General features: G+C 38.0%; 2 protein-coding genes across 3 annotated transcripts; one reads left to right on the top strand and one right to left on the bottom strand.

Moving 5' to 3' along the window:
- Positions 1–6,903: 6,903 nt before the first annotated feature.
- On the top strand, positions 6,904–12,383 carry LOC103432155 (probable protein S-acyltransferase 19). Its single transcript, XM_008370321.4, has 9 exons — positions 6,904–7,419; positions 7,911–8,024; positions 8,553–8,951; positions 9,104–9,172; positions 9,288–9,359; positions 9,446–9,574; positions 9,682–9,762; positions 10,000–10,200; positions 10,934–12,383. The coding sequence occupies exons 1-9, from the start codon at positions 7,375–7,377 to the stop codon at positions 12,032–12,034; spliced, it is 2,211 nt and encodes a 736-aa protein (XP_008368543.3). The 5' UTR covers positions 6,904–7,374; the 3' UTR covers positions 12,035–12,383.
- A 519-nt stretch (positions 12,384–12,902) lies between these two features.
- LOC103432156 (uncharacterized) lies at positions 12,903–16,938 on the bottom strand. 2 transcript variants are annotated; one of them, XR_001789649.3, is made up of 3 exons: positions 14,337–16,938; positions 13,427–13,559; positions 12,903–13,161 (listed from the first exon to the last, which is right to left on the bottom strand). XR_001789649.3 is itself a non-coding variant. In XM_008370323.4 (2 exons), exon 1 carries the CDS (start codon positions 16,794–16,796, stop codon positions 14,343–14,345), a length of 2,454 nt encoding a protein of 817 aa, XP_008368545.3. In that variant the 5' UTR covers positions 16,797–16,938; the 3' UTR covers positions 12,903–13,161; positions 14,337–14,342. The 2 variants fall into 2 exon arrangements, 1 of the variants encoding a protein (XP_008368545.3); XM_008370323.4 differs by lacking the exon at positions 13,427–13,559.
- Between the last annotated feature and the right edge of the window lie 2,118 nt (positions 16,939–19,056).

Here is a 19,056-nt window from a genome sequence, read left to right as displayed (position 1 = left end):
GGCATGTATAAATCTTTCACCCGAAGGCCCTGCATCACCATCCCGAAGGCATATATAAATCTTATGCCCGAAGTCCCTGCATCACCCGCCCGAAGACATATATATATCTTCCGCCCAAAGACATATATATAACATTCGCATGTAGGCACATAGTATGAATATCCACTAAGTAAGCACAGAAAATCATGAACATAATCTTTCCAAAATATATCTCATCGGAGCTCAATAGCTCAAACATCATATCATAAATCCATGTTCATAAATATCTCAATAAACATATTCAATAAAGCATGTTATTTCATAAAGCGTAAATCCGATTTACTCATAAATGTTTCATAAAACGTTGTCATAAAATCATGCTTTTCATGTATGCATTTCTAGTAATAAAATCATGCATTTTGGAAGGGGTCCACTCACAGATACTTCATCGCCGAATAGCCGTTCAAACTAGAGAGGACGGGGTCGCCACTAACAAACGCACCTAAGCACATAAAATGACCAAATAAGTAAAACCCTACTAAAAAAATTGAATTTGGAAAAACAAAGCATGGATTTGGAAGCAGGGCATCGAAATACCCTTAAAGAGGTTTGGGGCAAATTTCGTAAAAGTCAACGTAAGAATATTCCCCAACGGATTATTCCAGGAAATATTCCCTCCGGTCCGAGTCTGGGTCGGGTCTGATCTGGGTTGGGTCGGGTCGGGTTTGATTCGAGTCGGGTTGGGTTTTGGGTTTTGGGTTAATGGGTTGGGCTTGGTTGCTAGGTTGGACCCGATTTTGGATCGGAAGGGTTGCGGGTCGGATTGATCCGGTTTTAGGCTATGGGTCGGCCGAAATCTGGGCAAGGGTTTTTAGAGCTCTGTTCGAACTCATTTCTTCACCATTTTCGATGTTTTAGCTATGAAAATGAAACTTAGAATGAAGAGAAGAGGTTCATACTAATTTGGAGCAGTGTCGTGGCCGGAATTGGCCAGAAAATGACCTGGAAGGCTCAGGTTCTCGCTAGAAAACTAGGTTTCTTACTATCTTTGTTCTTGCGCAAATCCGACGTTTAAGTTGCATAATCTAGGTTATAGTTAAACCATCATGACGAATATGAAAGGATCTAAAGCATCTTGAGGCTTACCTTAAGTCGGGAAATCGAGGAACTCGCCAGAGAAGGCAGCTCTGTCGCGATGGTGATGTTGCAGAGTTGAGGGGGGCGAGAGAGAGTGATGTGGGGGAACAGAGAAGGATGAGGACCTTGACTTGGTTTCAGTTCCGTGGAATCACCCAATTGTCTAGGTTTAGAAGGAGGTGGAAGGTCATGCGAGAAGGAGACCGATAGAAATAAAAGAGTTAGAAATAGTTTAAGATAAGAGAAAAGAGTGATGGGGAGAGGGAAGAGAGAGAGAACCGGGAGACCAAATAAAATGGATAGGCTCCACTAGCACACCAAACAAGCCATAAATGACAAATATGCAAATATCTCCCACAGGTGAAAGTACCAATTTACCCTTGTTATTCTAAAATTTGTAAAATTTTGGGACTGGTCGTTACACCTCTGCCATCCATGTTGTTTATTGTTAATCTTACTACAATTACGACGCACACCGGTCTGCGAAAATTCTGGTATGGGTGTTATCATGTCTTATGCAAGTTTATGGGTTGTGGTGGTGTTTCAACGATGATGGCAGTTTTGACTGAGTATCATCTCCCTCCCCAACCTTATGGGTGTCATCTCGACTACATCTTGCGTTTCACACCTCCTGCCAACTCTACACATGCCTCTGCAACCCATGCCTTCTACCAATTCTGCACTTGTTTCTCCACTATAGACATGTTGGTTCTCTTGTTTTGTACTCTAGGTCCTTTTGTTCTTTTGTCTGTTTTGCTTTGTGAAGATGATTGTGCCACTATGATATTTTTGTAGCCTTGCTGATTGCGATGGCTTTTGTGAGGGTTTAGGTGTTTGGTATGCCACATCTCGTCTATGTGGCATATCTACCTAGGGACTCCACGTTCTAGTGGTGTGGTTTGTGGGGTGGCCGTATAGGAGTTTTAAATTATTTGTATTTTATGCTAATTACCTCCAGATCAAGAAATTGATCGCTAGAGCATTTATACCCATTTGGCACCCTTGTAATTAGTCTATAATTGGTTGTTTGTGGTAATGAAACTATATCACTTCTATCAAAAATAAAAAAGTGAGAGGTCTTAGGTTCTATTCTTGCCAAAGTTGAATTTGAACCACATTATTGCTAGCACATTGTGAGGTTTAGTCTTTGCCCCTTAGTGTACATAAAATATCGTTTGTTAAAAAAAATGAATTTACTAGAAACATGGATACGATATATCCATGTCATGTTAATTAATGAATTTTTTTTTCTTATTTTGAGTACATTGATATTTTTACACTAAGGGGAGGGAAGTTTAGCAAAGCCACATAATGGGCAACCTAATTTGGTATCGAATTCGCCAAGGAGACTCTCTCAAAGTTGAATTGTCAATAGGCTCTATGTCACGTTACAGTTTAATGTTAATTCTCGTGCCAACATTATAAATATTATGCTAAAAATATGAGGTGTCAGAGAGTCTATAAGGAGTCCCACTTTTGATGGAGTTTCCTCAACATTTTCTTACCATATAAGAGTGGTATAATATGTGATTTCTCTAGCATTACTCATTAATAAATAATACTTTAAAAATGTGCGATAGTACATCATGTGGCTCGTATTTCTAGTATCCTTCTATTATTTGATGCATGTTGATGTATTTAGTATAATAGCCGGATTGAGTTACACAATGGGTGAACAATAACTTATTATCAAAGTCATCATTTATGATTTATGATTAGGTGTATGAAGTGTAGTAGAGAAAAATGATCGTAACTTTATCATAATACTTAACTCATCATCTCCCACTTCCTCGCCAATTGAGGTAACCTTAAAACTTATCACGATTTTCGTTTTTGCAATAGATTTTTTTTGTTTTGTTTCCCTTAGGTAAAAGTAAAAAGAAGAGTACACATTTTTGTGTTTTTGTAAGTACACATGCATATGAGTTGGCCTTCTCCATCTTCATGAATTTTTTTAGGGTTCCCAAAACTAAATTTTACCTGAAAATCCATTGGGAATTAAGTTCTTGTTTTTCAACATCACATGTCCATGAATGCTGCATTTCACTTTCCAGCCACACTTTTTTGTTGAAGATTTATGGGGTTGCCAATGAATGTCGAAGTCCATTCTCTCGATCTAGAAATCTTCAAATTCTAGTGTGAGTGAATTAAATTTTGAAAGTCTAGAGCTTTGAACATTCCTAAATCCTAACCACTTATCTTTTCCACCAATAATTCAAAGCCTAGAAATTTGACAAAATTGTCCCAGTAATTTCAGATATAGAAATGCCCGAGCAAAAGGGCTCACCCTTCATAAATTAGAATCTCCACCATCCAATTTTATGGAGATTTCTTCAAACTATACTGCTATATATATTCACATTAGGAAAAGCTTCACAGTTCCTTCTTTGATTTCCAAGGACCACTAAGTATTTATTTAATTGGCCAATTTTTTTGTGTGGTTCCTATGGTGACATGGTATTTTCAATGTGACCCTTATGGTGAAAAAAACTTTTAATTAAACTCTCGTGGTGAGCCTTGTTAGCAATTGAGGTCCAAATCCAAACTTCCCTTAGTGTTCCGTTAAATAAACTCACGTGACTATCACATGGAGGGTCAAATTCATCATTTTAATTCAAATTACATCCTATTCCATGGACATATAGTATGAGTTAGTGTTTAACAGAAATAAGATTTCACATAAAATAAGCTTGAATGCAAAGAGTGAAACAAAACCTGTAAAACCACATCAATGACTAGGAGAAGAGGTGAAAGTGAAGTCGAACCTAATTTCTCAGGTATGATTTAATTTCGTTCGGAAATCATAATACTTTTAATAAACCATTGTTTTTTTCAATGCCAACGCTTCTTTGATCATGAGTTAAGGTCTTAGTCTGTCTTAAATTTTCATTCTTGTATCAATTTGTACCAGTCCGAATGCATATATGCCTTTCAATTTTGTCTTCAATTGGTATTGTGGTTTGATGCACGCCGTAATCAGCTAGTACACAACCTTTCAATTTTTTTCTTAATCTTCTTTGAATTTTAGTTATTTAAGTTTCTTACGCTCTTAAAATTCATATGTGGAGGGCAGACGTGAAAATTGAATTTTCTGCAATACCCTTCACCCATTGTCTTTGATTCTTTAATTATGCAATGCCTGTCACCTGTCTAAATGCATAAATACTGCAATGCCTTTCCCCCGTTGTCTTTAATTCAGCAAGTTATTCTTGTAAATTATCTCTCATTTTCACTTGTTTCAATTTGCTTTGTGCACTAGAATCAGATGCCAACTTTTTAACTCACAAAAAAAAAAAAAAACAAGTGTATGTCATAACCCACCCAGAAAGAACAAGTGTATACCTAAGTCATACTAGATGTCCATGGAATAGGATGTAATTTGAATTGAAATGATGTATTTGACCGATCCATGTGATAGTCGCATGAGTTTATTTAACGAAGAACTAACGGAAGTTTGGATTTGGACCTTAATTGCTAACAAGGCTCACCACGAGGGTTTAATTAACAATTTTTTCACCACAAGGGTCACATTGAAAGTGGCGTGTCACCACACGGACCACACAAAAAATTTGGCCTATTTAATTTATTTATTTAATTAAGGTAAACCAGCATAAATTTGAATCCGACGAGATGAAGTTTTTGCTGAATTATCAAAAGCTATAGTTGCAAGTTTACCAACCTGATCAGTCCATTATCCATACACACACACACACTAAACGCTCCCTTTAAATGATAAGCAAGCAAACGCAGCACAAGCAAGCTTTATATCAGCTAAATTTTTTGTTCCTGTTATCGTGAGCAACACCTTAAACTCATACTTGGCATATGCTTTGATGATCCATGATTCGCGGAAGCAACGACGATCGTAAATTTCTATCAGGTTTTATATCACAACGAAAAATACATGCATGCTACGTAAGCTACTCATCAGAAGATAGGTACCGTAGAAGATGTTAAAAGCTCCATAGAGTTGAGTTCACCGTGCGGTTGGCTGCTTTTTGCATTGATAATACTAAATTTTTGGATGAAGAAGAAAACATGTTTAGAGAAAGTGGAAATTTTCTTGAAACTTGTAATAAGAGTTTGTCTTCGGTGGAGACCGAGGAGGGAGACAAGTTGGTTTATAATTCTGGAATTTGGGAACGGGATGCATGTATTGGGTTTACACTAAGAAATAAAATTCGAATTTCAATAAAGGTTAGAATTTATAAATTGACATACAAGAATTTCTTTGTTTGGATTCATAAACATAAAAATTTAGAATTTTAGCGTGGGAACAAAAAACTTGGAATTTGAGACCTCAAATTCCCAAGTTTAAATTTCATGTAAAAATGTGTCATTTCCCAATTTCTATGGTTAAGAGTTTAAAAATGACAATTTTGTATTCTTCTTTTAGATTAACCAAACAAAAATATTCACAAATTATAAAACATAAAATTCCGTCATTTTACAATTTCTAAGTAATTTAAAATTCTTTATCCAAACATAATGTTAGAATTTTGCTTAATAAATCCTGATAAAATAAGACGACTGGCATCGTAATCTAAAGCGCTCGCAATATTTTGTATCAAACACTCAAATGTAATTTGCAGGGAAAGTAATCATTTGGAAATCGCATAAATTTGGGTTATAGGACAAAGCAAAAGCTAAACAAAGAAAAATATTAATTAGCCTAACGCGCTTAAATGAACAAAATGTCCGAGGCCTACAAATCCAGGAATATAATTGAGCGGAGTACGGTATTCTCCTTTTTTTTCTTTTTTTTTCTTCTTCTTTTGTTTCATTTCTTATTATTTGAATGATTACGATTAAACTTATTCTTATTTGAATGATTACGATTAAGCCAGATCAATATTTTATATTGATTCTTCTTATTTGAATGATTACGATTAAGTTAGGTCAATATTTTATATTGATTTTTTACTTTTTAGAGATAGAAAGACAAAATAGAAAGTGTGAGAGAAGGAGAATAGAATGTGAGAGAATCTTACAACAAAAGTTTGAGAAGAACCCAATTTTAAGATATTTTTATAAGAAATGTCAAGGAGACTCTCTCGAAATAAGACTCTTTATGATTGTTACCTCCTAATTTAATGTTAATTTTCGTGCCAATATTTACAAAAAAAAAATATAAGGTGTCAATGAATCCCACTTCTAACCTACCCTTGTTAGCATTATCTTTTGTTTTATTTATTCAATCTGAGGCTTATAAAAAATTAAAAAAAATGTGTACAAAAAAAATGACGTTTGATTATTATTTTTAATTTTACGCCTTCTGATTTTACATTTGTGAAAGTTATTCACATGCAAGGTGTCATTATAAGCCAAGCCTAATCAAAGAAGTTCCTTATAATATTGAGAAATATTTTATTAATGCTTTATTGAAGTGATGGAAAGATAATTAAAAAAATAAAATCACTAGTAAAAGATGCCAACAAGATACTAACAAAACATGAAATAAGAGTAAAGTTGAGGAGAGAGACAAAAAGATGAGAGAGAATAATGTTTTGGGTGGGGTCCACAATACATAACGCACAAAAACATCATATTTTTTTAGAAGTTTTTAATTGTGACGGGAACAACACTGGTTCACCACGTGTTTTTATGTAAGTGATGGAAAATTTTATTTTTTAATTTATTAACTTTTTGACACACAAATCTCACCATTTATATAATAACATATAATGTACTACCTCGTGTGCTGATTACACTGAAAAATCTCTCATATTTTTTATACCAAAAGCATACCTACCAATACAAATATTACACCTTTCACAATCTGGTTGAGTATTTCAATCTGTCAACGCCCCACTTTTTTCTGTAATTTTGTTTTTGGCTTTTTTCTCTGCTAATTCCTCAGCAGCAAATTCCAATTTCTACTCCCTTTCTCACTCTTCGTTTGACCCAGATTTCAACAGAAACTCCTCCTCCTTCTCCTTCCATTTCCACAACTGGCTTTTCTTTTTCCATTTCTGTTTATATAATTTCTACTTTTTTTTCTTTTGTGTTTTGGTAAACATTTGCATTATCTGTGGCCTATGGCTGTTTGAGAGGAGACCAAGTTTTCTTTTTTTCCTTTTGGGGTTCCCCAAAATTGTATTTTAATTTTGGATTTTGGGTTATAGAGAGGAAACTCTCTCTCTCTCTCTCTCTCTCTCTCTCTCACTCTCATTTTTCTTGTGTTTCTAGTCCTCCTCCACTCTCTGGTTTGGGAGTGGTAGCTAGGGTTTTGGTGGGTTTTCTCTGAATTAGGCAGTTATGGTGAGAAAACATGGATGGCAACTGCCTGCTCACACCTTCCAGGTATTTACATTTCTGCTTAAACCACTTGCTGATGTGGGGTTTGCCCAGAAAGGCGGAACTTCATCTGATCCCGGTTCTCCATACGAGTTAGGTCGGTTGGCCGGGGCTGTGTGTCCGCCCTCCCTGTGAATCAGAGTAGTTCAGAATATCGCCTTGTCGTGAAAATAGAAATCTGATCTCTGTTCTGAATGTGGGTTTTGATTTGTCAATTTGTGTAAAAGTTCAAATCTTTTTTGGTTGACAATATTGCTTTAACTGTTAGTTAGGTCCCAGAGGTACGGTTTTACTTTGTGGTTAGGACTATTGGGATGAAATTTTACTGTTAGGTTCCCAACTTAGTGAAAACATAAGGAAAAGCTCAAATGCTTAAGTTTATGTTTGATTTTCTCATTTTCTGGACACTGGATTACATTTTTGTTGTTTGATTTCTCTTGCTTTCTCATCGATTTGTTTATCGAATTATAAACTAAAGTGTGTTGTTTACGTGGCAGGTTGTCGCTATTACTGTGTTCTGCTTGTTAGTGGTTGCCTTCTATGCTTTCTTTGCTCCCTTCGTCGGAGGCCGCATCTGGGAATATGTTTTGATTGGCTGTTACTCTCCAGTGGTATATGAAATGATTTTTATTTAGCCACATTAAGCATTTTCGTTTTATTAATAGTTTCATTAGCTTGTACGCTTGCATTGTCTTTATAGATAAGTATATCTGAAATATAATCCATGATCTGATCCACTTTATGATGTACTAATCAAAAGCTGGCCTTCAGTCCCGGCTCTGAGTATTATGGGATTGAATCCTATCGGCTTCTGAGAAGTTTCATCATTCTTATTCTAGATGTTGAAATTTGAGACGAGAGCTCATTCTTTATAAGGTTTTCGAATATGTGGCGCAAATTTGATTACTTTCAAAGATAATTAATCTGGTGGGCCAAACTAGATAGAGTTTGTAGAAGAGTTTCGAGTTACTTCCAAATTGATTCTCTATGCCGGTCAGGCAGTCACATTATGTAATGTGCTAGCTTTTAGCCCAATTCTCGAACCATTCATTCAGAATCACAACTCATTTAATTTCTTCTATATAGAAATGGCCTTTTATGCTTGATGTTATTCCCATAATCTTTCTATGGCATTGCAGGCACTGCTCGTCTTCATTCTTTATGTTCGATGTACTGCAATAAACCCTGCAGATCCTGGAATTATGTCCAAGTTTGGAAACGGAGGAAGAAATGGTATCAATCCAAATCATAGGTTATCAGCAAAAGACTTGCCTAGAAAGTTTGATGAAGCCACCACAGGCCATTCTTCTCCGTCATCGGTTTCCAGAAGTTCTTTGGCAGGTGCTAACTCTAGTAGGAAAGGGTCAGTAGGAGAACTTGGGGGTGTAAATATTCCGGAAGAACCGACAACTGGGAGTTGCATTGGAGGAATTTGCTGTGCATTGTTTGTACACGAAGATTGCCGCAAACCACAGGAAGGGGCAGCTGAGAATCAGGGTGGTGAAGATGCTTTGTTCTGCACATTGTGCAATGCTGAGGTATTGCATTATTACAAACGTTGTATCATAATTCCTCAATTTAAAGATACATCAGTTCTAGTATTTTTAGTTTCTCATGTGTTTCTTTATAAAGATACATACTCCTAAAATTTTTTCTTTTTTTTCACCCATGAATACTTTTCATGTTGCAGGTCCGCAAGTTCAGCAAACACTGTAGAAGTTGTGATAAATGCGTGGATGGATTTGATCACCACTGTCGGGTATTTTTCTTGTTGCTTCAAGTACTCCATAAGGGCAGATCTTCTGCAACTTGTTTTTGGTTGACATTTTTTAAATTCCTCTCTTAAGTAACCTCAATATATTACATGGCTGCAGTGGCTTAACAATTGTGTTGGACACAAAAATTACGTGAGTTTTATATGTTTGATGGCCACCAGTCTTCTTTGGGTAGGTATTGCAGTCTGATAATTATTATGTGCATTTTTAAATTTTTGGTACTAAGATGCTCTCTGTCTCCCCCCGTTTCGGTTCAGCTTGTTATTGAAGCTGGAGTTGGTATTACTGTCATGGTGCGCTGCTTTGTTAATAAGACAAGCATGGAGGCAGAAATTATTGATAGACTTGGAAATGGTTTCACTCGTCCCCCATTTGCAACAGTTGTGGTACATACAGTATTTTTAAATGCTTTAACTAAAGTTAGCATCCTAATCTCTCTCGGATATCAATTGCAGAAGAAAGCCTCTGTTAACATTGGTTCTCATTTGTGTAGGCTTTATGTACTGCAGTTTCTATGCTGGCATGTGTTCCACTTTGTGAACTCTTCTTCTTCCACATGATACTTATTAGGAAGGTCAGTGCTTTAGTCATTGAATTCATTTTTCGTGATGCTAAAGTTAGCTATAGCGGGTCTTAAGGGATATATGTTTTTACTTTAGAACTATGTAGCTAAATATTAGGCTGTAATGCTTGGGGTGCCAGGCCACTTATAGGCAGAAAATGAGAGAAGACAATTATCTGATAAGAGATGCAATTTTTGTTGCAATTCAAGTGAAATAATCTTATTTTGAAATTTTGAAATTTGAATTAGGGTATTACAACCTATGAATATGTCGTGGCGATGAGAGCAATGAGTGAGGCACCTGGAGGAGCATCTATCGATGAGGGTTTCCAAAATTACATGCACTCCCCAACAGGATCGGCTACAACTGGCTTGAGCGGAGGAAGTTCTTTAGGTCTGCAATACAAGGGTGCATGGTGTACCCCTCCCAGAGTATTTGTGGATTATCAGGTACATTAGCATTCACTTTATGTCTTGATTTTACATTTTTTGGAAGAAATCGATTTGAACCACTGTTCAATTGAACTCATTTTAGGTTTCAAACTCTTTGGCCTGCATTATAATGTGTACTACCTTTATTCTGGAGCTTTGTCGATTGGTTAAATTTCTCTCGTTCTCATTTTGAAGTGAAATTATTTTGGCGACACTTTTTATTCTCACCTTACCAAGAAAATTTGGGCTGTAACTTAAATCCGTGATGCCTTTTGTAACTTGCCTTAGGTCATTACAGTTTGAGGTTTGATCGTGCTGTGTTCTCGTCAACATTTTTTTTATAGGGTTCTTCACATGGATTTTTGTAATTCCGAAACTTTGGTCTTCTCTCCTTTGTAACCTTCTTTCTATTTCTCTATATTAATGTAGTCGTGATCTAACAAGGGCCCTTGTGTGAACTTAAGCAAGTGCAATATAAAACAAGTTCATATTCATGTCCATATTTCAAGTATAAGGATTTATTATCTGGATCCAAATGATGGCTTAAATAGTACAATTAACGATTTTCATTTATCTTGTAAGGAACAATTCTTTTTCAAAAATGTCTTGTAAGAATGGCTTCGCAGCATTAACCCACAACTATGTTTCCAGTCTTCAGCTTGATATTTTTATTTTTTAATTTTCAAGTTTACTATGCAAGAAGAAAAACTTTATATATGTTTTACACTTGACACAAGCTTTGCTACATTAGGAGGAAGTTGTACCGCATTTGGAGCCCGGAATGGTGCCATCAACTATTGATCCGGACGCAGCTGGAGCTACAGAAAGAGAGCAAAAAGGTCCTAAAAGGCCTGTCCGCATTAGTGCTTGGAAGCTTGCAAAGTTGGATTCCAGTGAGGCTATGAGAGCAGCAGCCAAGGCCAGGGCATCATCCTCCGTTCTACGACCACTGGATAAACCTGACGTTGAACTTAGCTCAAGCGGCAATATGAGTGTGCGGAGTAGTGTAAGCACTGATACGGGGGCAAATAAAGAGATGAAGAATGATCTGAGGTTGTCAAGAAATTCCTATGCTCCAAGTCAAGGTAGCCGAGATGAGTATGAAACAGGGACTCAAAGCATAAGTAGCTTCAGTAGTCCGAGCCATGCTCATGAAGTGGTCACACTTAGCCCTCTGCCACAGGCTCCGGGTGTGGGACGTTTTAGCTCTGCCACTTCAGTGCCCAGCTTAGTTCCTGACCGTCCATTAACTGCCAAGGCAACATTGCCTAATGTCAGCATGGGATTTGATGAAAGGATCATGCAGAGGGGAAGTACAGCCGATCCATTACAACTTTCCGCTCCAATTATGCAGAGGGGAAGTACTACTGATTCGATGCTGCTTTCAGCTCCACCTGCTTCTCTTTTCAGGGATGTCCGAAGAACATCTGTTGTTTGGGACCAAGAAGCAGGGCGATATGTCTCGGTTCCTGTATCGGCTTCTGACGCTCGAAACAGGACATCCATACAAACAGGATTTCCAAATCCTAATGCAGAAGCAAGCTATAGTAGAAGACCAGTTATTCCGCCACAGGAGGCTTCATCTTCTGCAGCGAAGCCTCCAGCACAACAAGCGGAGAAACTGCTGTACACAGGGGATTCTATATTCTTTGGTGGCCCGCTTTTGAGTGCACCAGTTAGGGATAACTTAAGAAATGAAAGGGATTCGGGTTCTAGAGAGGGCCAAGAGAGGGCAGGGCTGAACTTGCCTAGGGAATCCAGGTTCAAACGTGATTCTACCTCAAACCAGCTTCCTGTGTTTGTCCCAGGGGGCTTTGAGAACAACTCTTCTTTTGGGCCCGGTTCCAAATAGTGTTAAGCGACTGAAACAAGTGCATGTAAATCTCTTCCTCCTTGCCCGGATGGTGTAGTGGAGCAGCATGAAAGTCGAGCCAACTTTGATCCTTGCGACCTGGCTGCTTGAGATTGTCGCTAACAGAGTTATCGCATGGGGTTCAAGCAGTTTCTTCGATGAAATTCTGATTCAACACACCAGTTTTAGCTGAGGTTTGTAAATGGGGCGATCGTAGAAGTGTCTTGTGCTTTCTAGACATTGTAGCCAAAGAATTTCTGTTGCAGAGCTCCATTTATGCTCTGAATTTTTATTTATTATCGAAGTATCTTTTCCCACTATTTGAATAGATGTATGTTTTCTAGATCAACCCCCCTATTTTACCTCCCTATCTTCTTTACTTACCTGTACTCTGCATTTCTTTCCGATTTGCTCAACATAATTTCTGATATTCTCCATTGCTGGGGTTGCGACTTCAATTTACCGATAGTATAGAGTTTCGCTCTGATTCAACAAGTGACGTTGGATCTTCTATGATGAAATTATGTGAGCGGCCGCTGCATCAGCCTCTCACTGATAAGAGCGTTTGCAGGGGACTCACATGCAGAGAAAGGCTGATGCAGTGCAGCGACCGCAGTCAAGAAGATTATCTCTATGTTCTCAGATACTTTTGAGGGAATGTTATCCGCAAAACATGAAGGGATCGGTCAGCGGTTTATGCACAAATTCTACTGCGGGAGCCCTTGTATGCAAGAGCTTTTATCCGCAAATCCTGTTCACTTTCAAACAGGTATTCGCGGTTTATAAGGCATCAGTCCAGCAGATCAAACTGGTTCAACGCCGGATTATAAATACAAGCGATCTTAGACAAATGATGTGGAAACGAAGATAAGTTAAGCAGCTTGTTTATCATTCATTAGCACTGAGAAGCATATCCTGATGTGCAAAAGCTTCAAATATATGTACACTATGGATACAGTTCGAACTAGTATATGACCTACAGCACAAAGCCGACTGACTTCCAGTTAAGTAAGAGGCTGCTGTCAGCCACAAACACTGCAAAAAACACTGATCTTCCTTGTATATTGCCTCCCCATCCCATCCAACGTTGCACCAAGCTTTCTGGCATACGTTTGCAGAACTCTAACCTGCATAAAAATTCATCATGTGATAAAATGATTAAAAACTAACCAGATATTCACGAATTAAATATTAATTAAGAGCTTCCTCAAAATCTTGTTACAGAACTCGAACATGAAAATAAAGTCATGACTTTACATTGACATCAACCACAATCTAAACCACGATCTATAAAACTAAGCTTTTATCATTACTCAGTGCAGTTTCTTGCTTACTAACACTAATTTTCTGCCAATGTATTGGCCGAAATCCCATTACGACAAATAATGACACCTTTTTTTATGGAGACAATTATATAAGAAACTTCAATGCCAAAAAGGAATCATCAGCATCAATGGTCAAGGGCCAGGGCTACCACCACTGCTAGACCTATAATTTCCACTTGGATGATTAAAATACTTGACGCCTGCCAAAGCAATATGAGAACATAAGAATTGAAAATTCATCAATGAATCTTTTCTGTCTGAAACTAAGAACCATTTTCAATCTCCAAGCACATGAAGAAAAAGCCACAACCACCCCCGTGCTTTAAGCGGACCATGCGACAAAAGATATCACTTAAATCTTCCTTTCATTTATCAAGTTAGTACAGTCTACAGACATGTTCAACAATAGAAACTATCCAGATAAAACGAGCCCACCCAAAGAGGAGCTTTGAAATACCATAACTCTCCATGTAAAGAAATTTTCCATTCCACAACATCTTGTCCCAACCCCTGAACCTTCACCAACTAATCTGATCTTAAAACAGTTCCTTATCCAGCATAAAATAGTTAGGTGAGGCATTAAAGGCATCGGTGTTTATCCCCATTAGGGATTGTGTTCATGTAGAAGGAATGGTAATGTTTGAGTTGTGCCATGTTTCAATCTAATATTTTTACTTTATAACGAGTCAAAATACAAAAAGGTCATAGATAGCGTCACAGAGAGACAGTTGCAAGGGAACTACAGAAAGTGTAATCATTTATGAACATATAATTCCCAATACAGCCACCATGATCAATTGATAATCAAGTAAAAATTGACAATAAACAAGAATACTGCAACCTGATATTTACGTTTAAGGTATTGACTCTTTTAATCAGATTATACGAAGTGAGACTGCATCAAAACACGACAACTAGTTGCATCAAATAACTTACTAAGACAACATGCGTATTTGAAGCACAATCAGATGACTCACCAAGCATCATTCATTTTCATTTGGAGCAGACTCTGGTATTTCTGGAATCCTCCGTTTTGCAAGCCGTTCAATAAGAACTTTCACTTCCGACTCTGCATCTTGCAACCTGTTACTCAGTAATTCAACACTCTTGGGGTGTGCTTCAAATTTACTAATCCACCCAGCTTCAAAGTCCTTAATCTGTTTTTCAAGCAGCAGACGGGTCATCCTTTCCTCTTCTTCTTTCTTTAGGCGTTGCTTTTCCAGTTCCATGGTGCTCAAAACAAGACCACCTGACCCAGGAACATCCCTGTAGAGTGGCTCATCAGCTTGCGGACAACGTGCTCTATATTCAGCAAATGCTTTTTGTGTTTCCTTTAAAGCCTTCCTATAGCCATCCAAGAGATTTCCCATTACATAGAGTTCATGCTCAAGCCGATACATCTCCATTTTGCTTTTCTGCTGCTCTTCAGCCTTGGCCTTCTGCAAGTGACCAATCACCTCCTCCCTTTGGTGCAACTCGTCCAGTAACATCTGCTGGCCAACCATCGATTGCTCGCAAACTTGTTCTTTCTCCGCATACACCATCTTAGCCTTTTCTATCCAGTGCTGCACTTGCTCCAAACATGTATCAAATTCACCACCGGAGACCTTACCATCCCAAGGGCCACCCATCCTCAACCGCTTATTACCATTGAGAGGATGATGAGAAGAGTTAGCATTTTCATGGACAAACTCTCTCTTAAGACCACCATTTCCAAAGAATGAGGAACTACCAGGAAGCATTCGACTATCGTCCCTTGAAGAAAGAAACTCCCCAGCAAATTGATCACGCATTGACATATCTGAACTAAGAGGGTTATGTGCTGCTTCCATTGCATGAAAGCCCTCTAAAGGCATATCCTTAAGTGAAAGGTGAAAACCTCCCTCCTCCTGCTCCTCCTCGTCCTCGTCCTCTTCTTCTTCCTCTTCCTCTTCCTCTTCGTTTCCTTCATCTATTCTTTCAACAAACTCCATATCTTTTTTCCCCTCCTCCCCACAACTCAAATTAACTACACCAAGATTACACCGCTGCAAAAAAGGTTCATTTGCACTGCTCTTCCCATCCAAAAGCCAATGGCCAGGCTCTTCCACCTTACATTCTTCAAAACCCATTACATCCTCAACCCCAACTTGCTCCTTCTCAACACCAGCTTTCTCAAGGTTTTCTTGCCCAACATCAGTTCTATCCACATTGTCCTGCCTAACATCAGCTACATCCACAATGTCTAGCTCTTGCCTAACATCAGTTTTCTCCACATTGTCTTGCTCTTGCTTAAGATCATCCGTATCCACATTATCTTGGCCAAGACATAATTCAATGTTATGTTCTTCCAATCCGCTGGGTCCCTGTAAATCATCCTCCCCGACCATTTTCACATCCGTGCCACCATCCTCTTCCTCTTCTTCCTCTTTTGCATCGACATCAACTGCATCGACATCAACAGCATCGACATCAACTGCATCAACATCAACCAGGGGAGTCTCTTGTTCTTTCACCATAAAGAAATCCTCACGCTGCGATTTTATCAAACACTGCAAATGCGATGCATAGTAGCAATCCCCCAATTTGGGCGCCTGAACCAACTCCTTCTCCACCATGAACCAAATCAAACCGGCCCAATCCACCTTTACAAACTGCCCCTCTTTGATTGCCTTAGTCCAATTCAATACCTCGCTTGGCATCATCCACGTATCCTCGTGCAAAAGCACCCAATTTGATACCAACTCTTCTATAAAGGCTATGGACTCCTCCGAAGCAGCCTCCGCCGGAGGCTCCTCAGCACCATCCGGTAGTGCCACAGCACCACCCTTCTTCACCTGTTTTGAAGGAAGCTTCAAGGCCCGTGCCAAGTCGGCCCGGTTGACCATAACCTTGGACCCGTTGACGTAGCTGCCCCGCAGGTTAGGGTTGAAATTGGAAATCAACTGGGCGAGAAGATCAACCCGAAGATTCCGATCGAACTCGATGTGGACGAAGTCCCACAAGTTGAGCCACTTCAGGAGCTTCTCGTGCTTCTCAAAGTCGAGATGTTTTGAGGGCACGAATGGAATTGGATTTAGGGTTTCTCTCTGGGTCTGAAGCTTCTGCTGGGCCTTCTGCTGGGCCTTTCTGTTCCCCGAACTGGCGGCTTTTCGCTTTGAACCGGACTTATTTCGATTCGTTCCACGGCGGAAGAAGGTAATGGTGGTGGTAGTGGTAGTAGTGGTGCCGCGAGGAGATCGGGCGGGAATGTCATCCGATTTGGGTTTAGGGTTTGGCTCCGATTGAAGAGATGGGTTTAGTTGAATTTCTTGGTCTTGATGGGGTTCTAGGGTTAGGGTTTTGGATTGGGACTGTGGTGGTTCGGAATTAGGGTTATCTTGTTGAGGGGCTTCTTCTTCTTCTTCTTCAATTTGGGTCATGGTCACATCGGGAATTACGGCGGGAGGAGTGGCCATGGTGATGATGTGGTTCTGGGTTTTGAATTTCAGTGGCGGAAGCAGGTGGAGAAGACGACGACTAGTGAGAAATGGTAAAGTGAGACTTGAACCAAGGCAGACGAGGTGACTCTTTTACCCTTCCGAAACGACTAAAATTTTCACTCTTTTTTATTCTCTTTTTTGCTACTTAATTTGGTCGTTGATTTTATTTATTTTATTTTATTTTATGATTATAAATGATAATAAAAATATGCAACGTTAAAAAATGATGTTTGTTGTCACTTGTGATTATGGTATAGTAATTTTTCTGTAAATATTCATCGGTTATGGGTAACCACAGTTACCTGATTATTTAAATTTTACGGTTATGGTTATGGATACCCATTTAGATAATTAAATGGTTATGGATATAACCATTTACCCGTGAAATTTAAATAGCAGGTATGAATATTAACAGCGGTTATAAACAGGTACCCGTTTATCCGATTATTTTAATATATATAATTTAAAATAAAAAATAAAATAAAAAGATCCAATGCTGGTCATATTGATTATAATATGCAGTGTTGGTGCTTATCACATCCAGTGCTGGTGCTTATTGATCATAATATCCTCAACCTAAGATAATGACTACCTTGAGTTTTTAGAAGCTTTATTTTGTAATATGTTATATTTGAAGACTAGCTTGGGTATAGAAGAACAATATGTCGAAAATACATGAAATGAATTTTCTTTCCAATATGCTTGCTCAAATAATGAGAGGTATTTTGTTAGTAACAAATCAATTATTAGCAAATATATTATATTACCTTGATTGATAACAGTTAAAAATATCTTTCGTAAATTATTATTTCAATTATTCTAGTTGTATATGTTTACGGTTCAAAAAAAACATGTAAATAGGAGAAAAAATGGTAAATGGATTAAAAAATAGATAAACGGGTATACAGTTACGGTTAAATGGGTACGCGTTTATGAGTATGGTTAAGCGTTTATGAACGGTTATGGCTATGGGTATAACCGCTTATAAACGGTTATGAGTATGAGTATAACCGTTTAAACAATTACCCGACGAATAAATGGTTATGCAGGTATAAATATAAACGGTTATGAGTAAATAATCATTGTTAACCACCAGCCATAACCATTGCCCATATCTACTTGTAAGTGATAGGTCTTCGGCTCGATTCTCACTAAAGATGAATTTGAATCAAATTATTATGACTAGTCGATTTTGAGGCTTAGTCCACTCTCTCATTCTCCTTACAATCGCCCAACGAACTTGGAGGATGCCAAAACAACACTCCACATCCTTACTACACCGTTTTTTACATCTTGTGAAATGTTTTTCCTTTTCACTTTGTGGAAGTGACACTATTTTGATAAATCATGTTAACATTGGATAAATGTAGTCTGCTAGATAGTACACTCTTGAGCAAGGTTCTAAAAATCGATAGGCGCTAGTTGAGCAGTGGGCAGGGCCTAGGCGGATTTATGTAAATTTATTATATATCTTGTAAATAAGTGCATATTTACACATAAAAAACACTATAATTGTATGGATAATAAAATAATGATAAAATGCAAAAATAGAAGTAGAAGAATATACAAATTATATACATCCAAAAAGTTCAATATTTAAAAAACAGTAAGCATATAATCATAATGAGGAGGATTTGGATGATGGACTAAATTCTTGTTCATGAATCATGATCTTTGCGGATTGGACATAGACTAAATTATTTAATCTTGTTGTATCTAGTTTATTTATTTTCTTTGTATGTGTCCCCTAAGAAGTGCTCCAATTCGTTTCACTATTGGATGAACTTGTAGTAAATCCATAATTTGTAAATTAGGTACACAATTTCCATAATTATACCACCATGAAACCAAAAAAGAAAAAAGCACACAATTAATAAAAAAATAAAAAAAATAAAAAAAATATATAAACTGCTTAGGAGCTACCTAGGACCGCCTAGCCCACCTAGCTCCAGACCGATTTTTCAAAATGATTTACCCAAAATCAAGGCAGGTCTTCACTGCCTAGGCCGATTTTAGAACACTGCTCTTGAGTACACAGTTCCATTGATTCTGTATGTGACTTGAGGAGCACTTACTCGTAGCACATCAATGAACAATGGGATTGAATAAGGACATTCAGGTTCTTTTGAGCTCCTGAAACACCAAAAAAAGCATGTCAAATCCATTTATCAAATGATGTCACCGCTTCCAATTTGATACTTTTGGCTCAATTTTTGTTTCGTAATCTCCTTGCCAC

This window comes from Malus domestica, chromosome 17, assembly GCF_042453785.1.
Source record: "Malus domestica chromosome 17, GDT2T_hap1".
NCBI lineage: Eukaryota > Viridiplantae > Streptophyta > Magnoliopsida > Rosales > Rosaceae > Malus > Malus domestica.
Note: the sequence above shows the minus strand (reverse complement) of the source record. Positions and strands in the feature narration are given on the sequence as shown.